The following is a 15213-nucleotide window of genomic DNA, read 5'->3' on the forward strand; positions in this document are numbered from 1 at the left end:
AAATGAAAACTTTATGTCCCTCTGTTGGAACTTTATTACTGCTTTGGCTGCATTACAGAAATATTATAACAGGACAGTATTTTGACTGATGTGGCATTGACTGACTGACCTGTTTGAGGAGCTGCTATTAAATCCACACAAGAACACTCTGAGCTCTGTGTTTGTTTGTTGAGAGCCTCCTCTGAAAAATCTCATCTAATGGTGCAGGAATTTTTCCTCCCAGTGCTGTACATCCTCTCCCCCCCCAAAAGCAACTTATATAACTTATATCTGCATCCTTCCATTCTCAGCTGAGATATGCATCAAACAATAAATGCTGCAGCTCCTATGGACAGAGACCTGGCTCCAGATTTATTCCAGACATGCCACAGGTGCCCATGTGCTCCCCTGCTGTTGGCTTGTTTGTGGGTTTGGATTTCCTGTGCTGTCACCCCAGAAGAGTGCCAGGTCTGAGAGGCAGTGGGCAGTGAGCTCAGGTAGGGAGGGATGCAGGCGTCAGTGCTGGGCACTGCAGTCACTGCTGCCAAGACAGGAAATGGAGGCACTTCAGACAGCCCCATGCAGGAGGAAATGCTGAGCTGAATATAAAGCAGAGAAGATGTTGGCTTTCTGTGTGCTGGAATCTGCAGCACCTTCCTCTCACAAACCTGTCTTCTGCTCACTCAAATTTCCTCCTTAAGACAGACTTTTCTCCCCTTTTTCTCTTTCTTTTTTTATCAGCTCAGGAGTTCTTCAGGGTGTGGAGGAGCAGGGTTGAGTTTCCTCCCTTGCCTTCAAATCTGTACATCCTGGCTCTCACCTCCCAATGGAAACTGCCCCAGGCTGGTCGTAGTTGGCATCTTTTCTACTTTATCTGTTGAAATTCTGAGTATTAAGCAATCATTAGGTTCAATACAGAGCTCCTAGGGCTGCTCTGATCCATGGCTCCCCAGTGATCACAGCCACCGAGCTGTGGGCACAAGCCCATGGATGGTTGTGTGCTGTGCTCAGCTCTCTCCCTTTGGGCTGGAGAGCTGTCCTGGGGAGGGGTGGCTGCCAGCTCTGTGCTGTCCCCTTCTAGAGGGCAGCCCCACAGTGTTTCTTGGCTTGCTGACCCGAGAGGGGAGAGCCTTCATCACAGGAAGCAAAGGAGAGAAAGAATGAGAGGCATAACTTGGCACCCTGGGTGAGAGTTCACATGCAGGTGGTGGAGTAGCACCCTCTCCTTCCCCACAGAGGAAATTAGAGCTACTCCAGGATTTTGAAGGGGCCTGGGCTTGTGATCTGTGTGCTTTGGGGATGTTCCACTGGAGGCAGTGTGTTTCACTCTGTCCCCGGTGTGCAGGGACCAGGCTGCTGTTCTGCTCCTGCAGCGCTGAAAGAGGAGGGGCAGCTACCTATGGGTGATTTTTTAAACAATAATGATTACAACGGAAGGATTCCTGAGGCTTTGTTGTTCTTGATGAGCCTGCCAAGCAGCAGGTATGCCTTGACCTATCCTTTTAGCCTTCTGGCTGTGTCTTCCCATTTGCTCAGCATCCCTGTGTGCGTGTTCAGGAAGGCATTTGATGCTGATTGGAACTAATTCACCATCACAGTGGGGGGAATTCACTTACATTGCTCTGTGCTAACAGCTATAAGCAGTGATAATTAATAGCTCCTAATTGCTTAATCAGTGTAAAGTTTTAGACTATGTCATATGTGAAGGTTTTTATTTTGTGTGGATGACTAAACCCCCAATTAATGCATCGAGTCACACAGCCTTACCAGCGCTGTCTGCTGCAGACAGAGAAAAATAACCAGTGTCTTCATTACCCCCCTCAGGTCCCTTTCTGTAGTCATTACTGTGGCCTGAAGACATTTTTCTGTAGCAGCTGCAGTAACGTTACAGTGAGCTCCCTATCAGCTCAGAGCTGTCAGCAGCAGATATGAATCCAGCAGCCCGAGCCCGTTCGGTGCTGCTGACATGCTCTTCTTGACTTTCCATTTATTCCTCTACCCCTGGTGGCCAATCTCCCTTAAAATCAAAACTGTCTGCCACCAGTGGATCTGGCAATACTCTGTGATTTTGCAGTTCTCAACAGGCACTCGGTCCCTGTGCACACGCAAGGCTCGTCTCCATCCCACATTACTCAAGGTAATGCATCCCTCTTTGGTATTCAGTTTTTGTTTTCTTTAGTGCTGGCTAAATTTTATCTCTGCTCCCTCTCCCTGCTCCCCCTCACGCTGTCCCTGTATCTCTTTCTGTGCCTGTCTTTCAGGGCCTATCTCTTGGATTGTTTTCATTTCCCAGACCTGTTTCCCAGGCCAGTTTCTTTTCAGCTGCTTGTCCCTGAGTCCCTCTCCATTTGTGTTTGTCTCTTTTCTTATCTGCTGAGGAAGATGAGAGAGAGATGGAAGTGTTGACTGGCAGAACTGGAACTCCCTGTTGGAAGTGATCGTGAGCAGGAGTTTGCTTCCACCCTTACAGAGCTCCTGGCTGGATGCATCCTCCTGCCATGTGGGGTTGTGTCAGATTAGAACAGCCTTTAAAACTTATTTCTCATTCTTTTTCTGTCTCAACAATGTCTGAATTATTCTATAACATTTCAAAGACAGCATTTCTTATCTCAAGGTTTACAAACAGACACATACTGTGTAAGTCTTCTGTCAAACTTGGAGAATTCTCTACAAATTCATTTCTCACAGGGTTGGGCTCTAAGGGATGGATGGATGGATAGATAGATGGATGGATGGATGGATGGATGGATCCACAACAGGTGCTGTGCTTTTCCACGGTGTAGGTAATTGTTTATGAACAATTGTTTATGAACATGAACCCTATGTGAGTTTTCTCTGTGAAAGGATCCCATTCATATTTGTGCCCAGAGTGTTTCCACTGGGCATGGAGACTTCAGGGGAGAAGCAAAAATAGGTGATAGAAGCAAAAATAGAAGCAAAGAGGAGATAGAAAAGTCTCCAATAATACAATAAAAGTAACAACACCAATTCAGGTACAGCTTGTTAAAGAAATGCGTGAATTTTATGGGACTAATCCTCTGTTGGAAAATTATTTGGTTACAGATCCTTAGGTGAATTCACCTGACATGAATGAAAGCATATAGTTTGTTAACAGTGGGAGAATTGACCCTTAGATTTCTGCATCCCATTATGCTTCTACAGAGGAAGAGAGAATGAGCACTAGATATTTCTATAACACATTTTCTTCTTTTATAGAAAGTTTTACTTTTTCTTGTGGTGTGTGTCTCTCCTGCCATTAGGGAAGGAAATCCTGGGAAGTGTGAGACTCTCTTAGGTAATTAACTTTCAAATCAATAGCAGAGATCTGAAGGCTAGCACAGGGCGGGTAGGAAATGCAAAATGATTTTTACCTAACAAAGAAGTGTGAATGAATGAATGAACATATGACAATAGGAATAGTCAGACAAGGACAGGGAAAGCATTATGGCCTGATAAAGGCAGAACAATCCATTACAACAATAGTATCTTTAATTCTCGTTAATGCTGTGTTGCAGTGTTTGAATTACAGTTGGATTTTGTTATCTATGCATACACAGAACTAAGGAGTTTAGCTGCCTAGAAAAACAACACACAGGCCTGTAAAAACCTTCTGACTCACCTAAGCCATGCAAAGACCAGCCTGGGACTCTTACCACAGAGTATACCTGGAATTTCATGGACTTTAGGGCTGGTTATATCTAGAAACATCTCTATGGGATCCCTAGCATTTTTGCAGGAGTGAATTTTTTAGGCAAAGGATGAGTTAGTTTATAAGCAGCTTACAGAAGCTAAGAAGTGATTTATAGCTGTTTTGAGTGTTAATCAACTATTTTAGATTGTTAGGTAAGTAAAAAGGCTGCCTAAAACTATGGCTTGTAACCACCTAAGCCATTTTATTTTGTCGGTGTTTATTTGCACTTCAGTATCAATGTCTTGCAGGTATCCTAACACTGAATGACGATTTCCAACCAGATAGAAACCATCTGTAAATGTAAGCTTTGTGCAAAGTGAGATGTTTCTTCTCTTATTTCTGCTTTCCTTCTCCTACTGAGAGGGGTCTGCTCGAGGCAGCTGGCAGAGCTGATGGGGAAGAAGCAGGGTTTTTTCTCTGTCTGACACTGAGCTTAGAGCTGAGAGGAGCACTTCATTTTTCTTGTCTCTTCAGTAACTTAATCCTTTGTGGTTTTACTGCTTCTGAAATAATAAAGTCAGTCTGGAGTCAAAGGAAAGCCCTTCTCAATTCTCAGGAAAATACAAGGATGAAGTAACCTTGGTCTTTCCCAAGCTAGTGAGCAAACATTTTCTGCTGGTGACTTTCCCTGGCTGGGAAAGCAGAAGCATTTCCCACAAATAAAACTCTATCCTGGAAATGACAAGGAAGGTGCTCTTCCCAGAGTCCATAATTCAGATCTAGGAACATCTTAGCCAAGGGCTAAGATAATTAGCTAAGGGAAGACAGCCCAGGAGACAAAACATTGGTTTTCTCTGTGCAATTTGCCAAAGCTAAATTAATTCTCATGTTCCAGTGGGAATCTGCCTTTTCTTCACCTAGATTTCATTACAAAACCTGTGAAAATTATGGTAGCCTCCAAACTGGCACTGTGTGTGCAAAACAATGCTACTGTTCAGGAGCAGAAATGTATTCCAGTGTCCCAGTTGTAATGGGGAGTAGGTTTTTTTTTTGTAGGTTCTTTCCTTCCTTATCTTGCTTGGAAAAGGAAAATGTGCCTTCACTAATGTGGAGAAGCAAGTAAATGGGCCAAGGTTGTGCCCTGCAGAGAGGTTTTATTTTGGCCAAATTCTTTTAGCCCTTTCTGCTGTATGTTTAGAATATTTTAGACACAAGGAATAACAGGAATGATTTATGCCACAAATTGTTTCATAATTTTTTTTTTTTCAAATCTGTTGCCTCACAGTCTTAAAATCTTTAGAAATATATACGGGAAGATCTGTGAGTAGCAGTGTAATTCCTCCAAAGGCCTTGTCAACCTTAGGGCCAATACATTTATTATCATTTAAGCCTGACATACAGATCTCATTGTGAGACCTGTTCCTCACATGAGTGCTTGTTATGCTCCTGAGTGTGTATGTTGACTTCCACAGGACTATTTCTGTCTTAATTTTGCAGAGCTGGTCTTTAATGGGTTTCAATCTGTCCTTATTACAGGACAGGTTTTCCCTTAGCGGGGAAAACCTGGTGAAATACAGAAGGATGTGAGGGCAGAATCTGGACCAGTTCATACTGAGAGCAAGGAAAGTTATTTTTTCTCTTTAAAACAACCAAGCCAATATAGATACACTATTTGGAAGGAGTTTTCTTTTTAATTCTCAGTATATTTGACCTTCAAAAGGACAAAAAACAATGTAATTCAGAGGTGTGCTGCCTACAAGCTCAGCTCCTGGTGTCTGTACAGCTGAGAAAAGTGAAAACAATGAAACAGACACTTTTGAGTTCCCAGTGAGAAAAAAGGAAACTGGCAGCCTTTTCTTGCTTTATTGTTAAATATCTCTATTTAAATGCAAATCATCATCTGACACTGCCAAACAAAGTCACGTACCAGCAGCAGGCATGCAAGTTAAAAAAAATTTTAAAATGATGTTTTGAAGATGCTGAATTGCTTTTATTTCCAGGAGGAATAGAGGTGGCTGAATAAATTTTTGGCTGCATCAGCTCAGCACATAGGTGTTTCAGATATGAAGATTTTTATTTTAAATACAACTTTTACAGTGGTGTGGGTAGGCTCTTTAGTTAGGGATCACTTGGAGGGATGCTGAAGTTTCTTCTGTGTTATCCCACAGCAGTATTACAGTGGAAAGCACAGCTGTTTACAGAATGTTTTGGGACAAAAAGGGGCAGGAGCAGCCAAATTGCTGCCTTAGTGTGCCTCAGGAATGTGTATTTACAGGTGACCTGTGCTTTATGGTGCTGGGTGCAGAGTCTCCAACTTCCTCCCTGAGCTCCAGACCTCAAGGAAGGACTGGGATAGAGGAGAGTCTTCCATGAGGAGCCCACATTGTGGGTGGGTTGTGGCTCCTGAGCTGCCCCAGCAGGGATGGAAGGGTTCCCTGAGTGTGCATCCATCCTGCTCCTCCTGCTGATCAGGAGTAGCTGGTTAATAAAACCCCCTCCACGGGAGCATTTGTATTCAGTTCAGCAAGTCCCAAAATCAGCTAACAACCTGTATCTTATCAAGCCTCATCTGTTAAAATTCTTCCTTTAATTTGCTGTTTACCTCACCATTTAAAACTTTCATTCTTATAAATCAGTGTGGATATATTTGCTTTCTGTGCAGGGTTACAGTAGTCTCTTAATAATCATAATAATTGTTATTACTGATTAAAGTTGCATTATTCATGCCAGATGGAGTGCCCTCCCTGTCAGCCAAAATGAGTTTGCATTTATGTAGTTATAGTACATTTGTGATCTAAATAAACAGATGGTAGAAGGTGACAGAGAATTATGTGCTGGTGATATCAGCAACAATGTTTCCCAAGTATAATTGCTTTAAATGAACATGAATGCAACAAGGAGCTGGTAGCTTTAACAAGGTAGTTGGCATTCAGTGTGGTAATTACCAGGCAGCATCACCAGCAATGCCAAGGGAGGAATGCTGGCTTTGAAAAATTAGTGACAGAGAGTCTGACTTCACACAACCATCAGGGTGGGTTTGCTCAGCTCTGTAACATCTCACAGGTGTGAGCACCCTGCTGTAAGAGGAGCAGTGTTTGTCTTTAGGGTGATCCAACCTCCGCTGAGAGACATTTTGCACTTTCTCCAGCGTCGTCTCCCATCAGGGCACATGGCAAGTATTTGATTTAGTGTAATGGAGCAGTGTTAGCAGCAGCAGCTGTTAATACACGATTGAAAGGATTGAACCTGGATCAGGTTCAAAGGGGAAATTCACTTAACAGAATCTCAGCAGTACTCAGTGATGTATAAAAGTTTAATCAAACACAAGGTTGGCTTCCTGTGATCAAAAGCACAGCGATAAGGACTGTGCAGAGTCTTCCACAAGATTTACCTTGGGTGTCTCGCTCATCCCATCAGCTCTGGCATTGTGAAGGGCTGGCCTGCCTGCCCCTCAGGCACTGCCACACCTGGGAGTGTGCCTGGACCTTGGCTACATCCAGATGGCAGCCATGGAAGGGGGTCTCCCTTCCCTCTCAGCCCAGACTGGTGTGGGACTGTCTGAGCGCTCTCTCCTGTGGTGCTGAAGTGCAGCCAGAGGAGAACATTCCAGCTCTTCTCCTTGCTTGCCAGTCCCTCTTGCATGGGTCAGCATTTTGCCATGACATGGACACATGAACTCAACGCCCCCCTCAGTCCAAGTGAATTTCAGTCACTAATTGCTAGGTAGTTTATAAAAACTTAGCATTGTTAATGCTTCTTCTTACAGCTGTATTTTACAGTGCAAGCACCTACTGTTCTTTTACTTCAGGGACTAAACCCATCAGTGTAGGCACAGAGTTTGTGGTGATTGGGGAGCTGGGCCCAGCCTCATCCCCAGTGGGCACAGCTGTGCAGGACAGGTGAATGCTGTTGAAGGGAACGAGCCATGGAGTGCCCAGGGGCACTGACCAACCCCCAAAGGGAACAGAGGGCACACAGGTGCAGGGCAGCAACAGCAGGGGATAAAAGGCTGGGCTGAAGAACAAGGAGGGCAGATGCTTGCAGCCTGCTGAGGTGCCCTGGTGTTACTGTGTGTGGGCAGGTGCCTGAAGCCTTCTGAAGAGGTGAGGGTGTTACTGTGTGTGGGTTGGAGCTTTCTGAAATTGTGTGGGGATGCTCTGTATGTTGGGGTTGTCTCAATTGCAACATGCCAGCATGAGGAAAGATGATGCAGAGCATCATATCCAAGGTCTGAAGGAACATGAGGTTCCTTCTGAACCACAACCAAAGGCAAAGAACCAGCAGCCAGAAAACAGAAGCTCCTGTGAACTTTGCTGTCACTGGAGTTCAAGGGGTTGCAGAGGGCACATTTCCCTGACCATAATGTTGGACATGCAGACCATGCAAGTTTGTGGGGAAGAGGGGGTGGCTTTGAACCAAAGGCATTGAGTGGGATGTCCCATTGTTTGTAGGCAGACAGTTTGTGGTGATTGGGAGTGGGGCTGGCCCAGCCTCATCCCCAGTGGGCACAGCTGTGCAGGACAGGTGAATGCTGTTGAAGGGAACGAGCCATGGAGTGCCCAGGGGCACTGACCAACCCCCAAAGGGAACAGAGGGCACACAGGTGCAGGGCAGCAACAGCAGGGGATAAAAGGCTGGGCTGAAGGACAAGAAGGGCAGATGCTTGCAGCCTGCTGAGGTGCCCTGGTGTTACTGTGTGTGGGCAGTGCCTGAAGCCTTCTGAAGAGGTGAGGTGTTACTGTGTGAGGGTTGGAGTTTTCTAAAATTGTGTGGTGATGCTCTGTGTATTGTGGCTGTCTCAACTGTGACAATTGTTTAGGTGAAATTGGACAGGAGGTAAGTAGCTGTATGGCTTTTCCAGCCTAGCCATCTCCTGTCCTCTGAAGAAATCAGCAGGTTTTACATAGGCTATGGAAAGCAATAGTGACAGCCCTGAGTGATGACATTGTTCCTCAGTCTTCCAGACTTGCTCATACTTCTTTTTGTTTTAAAATGTCTGGGTCATTATGCATAGCAAAAAGGTATTTAGATAAGTACCTATATTTCATATAAGTTTGACACCAGGCCTGGTTATTTGGTTGGGCTTTTTTTATAGGCACTGTTTCACCCTTGCTAAAGTATAAAAACCTTCCAAAGACAAGGTGGGCTCTTGTCTTTTGTGCTTGCTGGATGTTAAAGGACTGAAAGGAAGGCACATTTCCAATCTCTCTCTTTCTGTCTGTCCTGCAGGTGGTCGTTGCCACAAGTCCTGCACAGGAAGGTGCTGGGGACCCACAGAGAATCACTGCCAGACCTGTAAGTGTATAAGAGTGAGAAACAAAGGACTGGAGAACAATGTAGTGGAGATCCTATTTGTTTTTTCTTCCAGTTGTGAAAGGAATACTATAAATTCTGGGTGCAGTATAACTCTAAAATGTACAAGGGTTGTTTTCCCCCATATATTTTTATCAATAGATTATTTGCCTTTTTTTCCTTACCCATATGAATGATATGTTTCTTTCCTCCCTTGGGCTTTCTAAAACTCCTTATGCTAACTTGAATTTCCTTTTCACTACTTGGTGGAAACATGGAGCATGGCTCTTGAGAGTATTGATGGTTATTGATGGCAGATTTGGAGCTCTTTCATGACCACCTGACACTGCAATGTTCCTGATGCTAAAATACTCTGTTAATTTCAATGGTAGCCTGGGAATATTAGTTATCTTGCAGAACTGTTTTCTTTATAATAACTTCAGAATATATTTGAGTTGTACTGAAAGAGAGAATAATAGGTTTTTGTGAAGGAAGTAGTAAGTGAAGGGTCACTCATGCTGTTTTTCTGTCCTTGTGAATTTAGAGAGCATGAAAATGAGTTCCTTCTTCCTTCCTAAAGGAGCTTTAAGCTCCATCATGTAGGCACAAAAGAGCCAGAAGTACAGTGCCAATATTAGCAGATAATAATAAAAGAGGAGAAAATGAAGGGTTGTTTTTTCTACAAGTTTTTTTCTTTTTTCTCTTACAAGAGGGTGAAAACCAGTTGCCTTTACTGGAATCACTCTCCCTGGGAAATGAAGTGGTTGTTGGGAGCTCTGCCACAGAACACTTCTTCAGCTTATGATTGTTTCCTTGGCTGAGTGGTAAATGGGAAGGAAGGACTGTGACAAATCACTCCCAGGTGAACACCCCAAGTAAGCTCTGAGCTGAGGAGAGTCAGTCCAGTGTCATCTGGAACTTGATAGGAACAGTGCAGAGATGCTACTTTTTGGTATGTTTTTTGGGGTTCTTTTTGGTTTTTGTTCTCGGTTGGTTTTTTGACTACTTGGAGTGAGAGCTAGGATGGAGTTAGAACTGGCATACAGCTTGAGGTGAATGTCTGATCAGCCTGAGCAGGAAATCCAAGCTGCCCTGCTGCCCCAGGGGACAGGGCCACCTGCAGAGGCTCTGCCACACTGCCAGGAGCTGCTTTCCCTTTAGCAGCATCAGCTGATTCTGCTGGAGAAGCTGCTCACAGTTACAGCTGTGTTCTTGTATCACTGCTTCATATTCATCTGCAGGCATGGTTAAAACCCCCTCAGGACACACTGTAGGACTAAGGGACAGCGATGCAGAGCAGATTCTTCTTTGTCTGAATTGAGCTGGGACATCTCCTTTCTCTGCTGGCAGTCTTTGTGATGGTTCTGAGGAAGTCAGTGCTCCTTAACCAGGAAAAGAAGTAGATTCTGGGTTGTGTGCTTAAGTAGATAATGGAAAGGGACTTAAACCCTAGCTGACCAATTATTTCATATCATTATTAGAATTAATGTTGTTTTTTTTTCTCTGTCCTAATGAGAAGCTTGTTTGTCTGTTCAAACTAGTAACTTTGTAAGAAACTGCATAACCCATCCAAATGGGTAGATTTATTCAGGCCTTCTGTGGTTATTGTATCCGAGAATAGTTTAAAATAGTTCTTGGCAGTGATGTTCTGTAAGGAGCCCATGATGGTGGTTCAGGCTGTGTCTCCAGCCTCATGGCAAATCCAGCTGTGTGCCTGCAGAGGTCCATGTGGCAGGATCAGCTCCCATGGTCTCAGCCTTTACACAGCACTGCTCTCAGATTAATCTGGAATTACCAGGGAGGGAAGAGCTTATCTGCATGGCTGGGAAGGCAGGAGCTCAGCAGGGCTGCACAGAAGGCTGGCTCCAGGAGTGACAGCTCTCTGTCCCTCCACAGTGGCTGCCCTTGCAAATCCAAACAGTGGGGAAGACCAAGACACATCCATGGGGTTAAAATATTAAATTAAGAAAAGCCATAACCCATCCAAGTGTCAGGGAAATAGACAGATCACAGTCTTCTACCTGAGTAGCTACTCCACATCCTCTCACCTTCAAGTCCACCCTGATGGTCAGGGACAGGAATTAGTTTTACATCACAGACTTCTTCTTTGCCTCCATGACCTCACTGCACCTTGGACAAGCAGCAGAATTGAAGGAGGAGGCTGGCAAAGGGTGTATCTACATTGGATTTTTGCACAATGTGTTTCCTGCAAACTGAGCGAAGCAAAGACGGAGAATTTGAGTAGGGACTCAAAACATAAAAATGCAACTGGGATTGTGATTTTTCTGGCTTCATGTATGATTTTAAAAGACATGCCTGGCTTTTGGGCTCACAAATGTTGTTAGATACAAGCTGTGTTGTGCACATTGTGTCTGCCTTAACCCTGTAACCTTGGGGGTGCATGTCTTTCCAACACATCTAGGAAAATGCTCCAGCAGTGCTACATCCAGTGCCAAACCATTTTGATCCTAGAAACAACTCAGAGCTTCATTTTGATAATTTTTTTTTTTTTTTTAATTGAGGATTGAAACAAAATATTTTAATGAGCCCCCCTCCCAAGATAAGATTTAAATTATTTTTCTGGGAAAGGATAAAAAATGAAAGATCTTAATCCGTGTCTTTCATTTCAAATTACATATGGAAAAAACCCAAATCCCTTTGTTTTTTTCATGAATATCATCTACCTAGCTGCTTATGTTGCCTTCCAGCAATGTCTTTGTTGCTAACTCTGTCTGAAATACCACCTGCATCTAACTCTGTTCAAATGTCTCTCTAAATGTGACAAGAAAATTCATGTATTTAAGAAGACAATTAATAGAAAATTTAAGCCAAGCTGTTCTGTTAGGAGATAGAGAAGATAAAATTCCAGGATACTGTTATACACAGTTAGCTATCCTTTTTACTTTTATAATTGAAATATTAGTAGATGCTAATAGGAAGGATTTGAAATTGAGATGATATAACTTGTTTCAGTGTCAAAAAAAGCTAATGTGAAAATACTTTTTAGAAGACTCTATTTTTTTCTAATTGTATTGGGCACACACTGAATAGAATGTAAACCAGTTTAAAAAAATAATAACAAATGCCTTTGGAAGTTACTAATGAAATTTGAAAATCTATGGTTAGATTGTTAAAATTTTTTCTGTTCATGTCTGTTGAGAGTTTCATGCAGAAATTAAAACTTTTACAATCCAATATATTATTAAAGTGACAGATTATGCACTTTTCCCCAGAGGATTGTAACGGAAAAGACAACAATCTAAATTAGCATATAGACCCAACTAAGGGAATGCAAAAAAACAAATATAAGCTATAAATCAAACCTGAAACACAAAACATTTAGCAAATGTCAAGTGCACCTTGACTCTGTGTGAGCACAGGAGTGTGGTCAGGGCACAGCTGTATTTACACTGTCCTTGTGCAGCTGGTGTTGCTGAGAAGGTGCCAAATTAGAGCAGCCAAAGGCAAGCAGGATCCTGGAGGGGAACACAGAAAGAGCTGAACCAGCAGCTGGGATCAATCAGGGAAACCCACACTTCTGCTTGGAGCCAGCATCTTTAATTAAAACCCTTGTACTGCTCTAATAACTTTGCGTGTTGGGAACACTTCCATTGATTTCAGTTACTTCCCATTTGTGCCTTCATGGATTGATATTGTCTTGACACAATTAAAGATGAGGGGAAAATATAAAAGAGACTGATAATTTGCACATGTACATGAGGTGGTCATTTCATCACAGTTTGTTGCTATGAAGTACTGGTAGAAGTTGACAGTCTCACCCAGAAATCCATCTCAATGCACAGCACATTTTTCAGGACTTTGGTGTTTGTCCTTTGGCCCTGGCCCTGACTGTGACAGTTCTGTGCATTTGAACCCTCCAAATTCTTGGGATCACACACAGGATCTGTAGGAATCCAGGCAGGTAGTTGTGCTGACCCTCAAAAGGTCTGCTTTGAAGCTTGGGGTCTCAGCTGGAATTAGTGAAGCTCTCCTGACTCTTGTGTTAGGTGAAGATATGAGTAGCAGCCACCTGAAATGCCAAATAATTTGACATTTTGGGCAATATTTATAATTCAGATAGGTCTTTAGTTACAGATATAAAATCAGTTTATTGGATTTGGGGGAAAAAAAAGCTCATTATCTTTTTAAACCAGTGCAGCTAGGTGTATTTTCTGTGTATTTCCTTGAGAATGATTGCAGGAAGCTGAACTGGTGAGTGGTGTTTATTGGCATCTGAGCAATCAGATTGCTTCAGACCTTCAGAAAATACACAGAATTGCCTTGTGTTTGTTTTGGTTTGGGGAAACACCTTAAGTCCTTAAGATCCTGAGCCTGCTAAGCTCATTAATGTCTTGGTGTGTGTGGTGCCACTGAAGACACCAGACAGGTTCTCCACAGACCTGGGCCTTCAGTAGCAGCTGTAATGCAAGTGTGGCATCCAGGAGATAGATATGGTATCTTCTGGCCTCTTCCTAGAACAACACACTGGCATTTCTGTTGGCATTGTTTGTTTTCCCTGAAAAATAAACAACTGGGGAAGAACAGCAACAAACCTTTGCTGTAATTATTCATTTTGCTTCAGGAAAACCCACAGTGTTCCCTATCCTGAGCAGTGTGATAGAGACCCTCCTTGAGCTGGTGTCTAACCAGAAGCAAAATATGCTTTTTGAAGGCATCCAGTTCAAATATTGTGCTGAAGAGAGGAAAGAGAGGGCTGTGTTCCCCCAGATCAGCCCTGGTGTGAATGGCCCATCCCAAGATCAACCCCAAAACCTTGGTGTTATCAGCACCGTGCTCCAGCCAACTGAGCTGTTCCTTCACAAGGAACCAGTGGCTCCATGGACAGGATGGACACCCAACAGCAGCTGGTTCTGGGGTAAATAAATCAGAGGTGAATTTGGTGGCTCCCACCGATTACCCACACAGAGAAGCTTTACACCAAAGCTTCCTGGAGTTTAAGCAAAATGTCCAGTAGCTGTGGGGCACAGCAAGGAATGCATTTATCAGTGGGCTCCATACATGGCCTTGAGGCACTGCTACAAGGCAGAATTGGCTGTGGCCATGTCAGAACACAAAGTGCCATGGTGAAGGGGTGGCAGAGCCTTTGGGTGGTGGCCCTTGGGTCCAGGAGCAGCTGCTCCCTGGGCAGTGGCACAGGTGACCACAGATGGTATGGGTTGTAGGGTGAGCTCAGTGGCCTCTCTGTCCCTCCCATTGGGAATTGGGGCCCTCCCTCAGGTCAGGGTGAGGCTGGGCTTTGCCTCTCTGTGAGGCACACAGTGCTCAGTCCAGGGCAAATCCTGGGCTGGTGGAAAAAAGGCACACTCACAGATTAGGGAAGGAATTTGTTCATTTTCATGAGCCAAGACTATCGCACAGTGTGCTGGTGGCACACAGCCACAGGTGCCATTGTTTCACATCTGTCTTAATGTTTATCAATACTGTCACTTAAATAAACAAATCTTTTTAATGTGTTTCTCTGGCAGTGTTGACAGTAAGTGCCTTCACAAAATTTCCCAAATTCCTCAAATTAGATTGCAAAACCACAAAAGCCTTTTCTTTCTCTCTGGGGGTTTTCCTCTGGTATCAGCAAGATGAAAATGCTCTAAAAGTGCATTGTTTTATTCTGTAGATTACAAACAATCACTTCTCTTTAGTTATTTACATTTTTATGTCCTAAATAAATACTGTATATAGCAAGAACTTTCAGCATTGCCTTAAGTATTTCTGACAAGTAGTGAAGGGATTTTGGATCAGAATGTACTTATAAAGGTGTTATTTATACATTAAAATAGCAGAATCAAGCAGAAAGTTGTATGAATTTTTTTTTCTCTTTCTGAAAAGTGTTTTTCATCGAGAAGTAATTAAATGCTTTTTAAAAAACAGGTGTTGAAGGTTAATTGCAGAAGTGTATCATCCCAGCTTTTATCAAAAGACAGCTGACAGCCTGGTAGCCAGTGGTGGCTGGTTTAGTTTGGATAATATTAATTTCTTTTTCCATAAAGTAAAGGTTACAGCTGAGTGAGGGAGGGGAGGTGGATGGGCCACTGGGTGACCATTCTTTGCACAAGGTTAAGCCCCCAGTGGTGTGGAACAATCCAGCTGGTAGATCTCCTTGCTCCATTCTGTGAATGAAGGCAGGATTGTGTTAGCTAGAAATAGCAAGTGGTGTTTCCAAACCTGCTCCAAGGCTGCAGTCTGTTCCCATTTGCCAAAGGGATTGCCATCAAGGGCAGCCTTTGGCTGTAACATTGGTAGTCTCACTCTGAATTTCACTTCTTTACTCTCTGTTGCTGTTCTTGGTGGGGAAA

The 15213-nt window shown here is 43.5% G+C and overlaps 1 protein-coding gene across 1 annotated transcript in view; it reads left to right on the top strand.

Annotated features, from left to right (window-relative positions):
* Positions 1-15213, top strand: part of ERBB4 (erb-b2 receptor tyrosine kinase 4) — a 484810-nt gene that overhangs the window by 307832 nt on the left and 161765 nt on the right. Inside the window, exon 5 of the mRNA XM_059476545.1 lies at positions 8840-8905. Coding sequence (XP_059332528.1) covers positions 8840-8905 — 66 coding nt within the window. The remainder of the gene's footprint in view (positions 1-8839; positions 8906-15213) is intronic.

The sequence above is a fragment of the Ammospiza nelsoni genome, chromosome 7 (genome assembly GCF_027579445.1).
Source record: "Ammospiza nelsoni isolate bAmmNel1 chromosome 7, bAmmNel1.pri, whole genome shotgun sequence".
NCBI lineage: Eukaryota > Metazoa > Chordata > Aves > Passeriformes > Passerellidae > Ammospiza > Ammospiza nelsoni.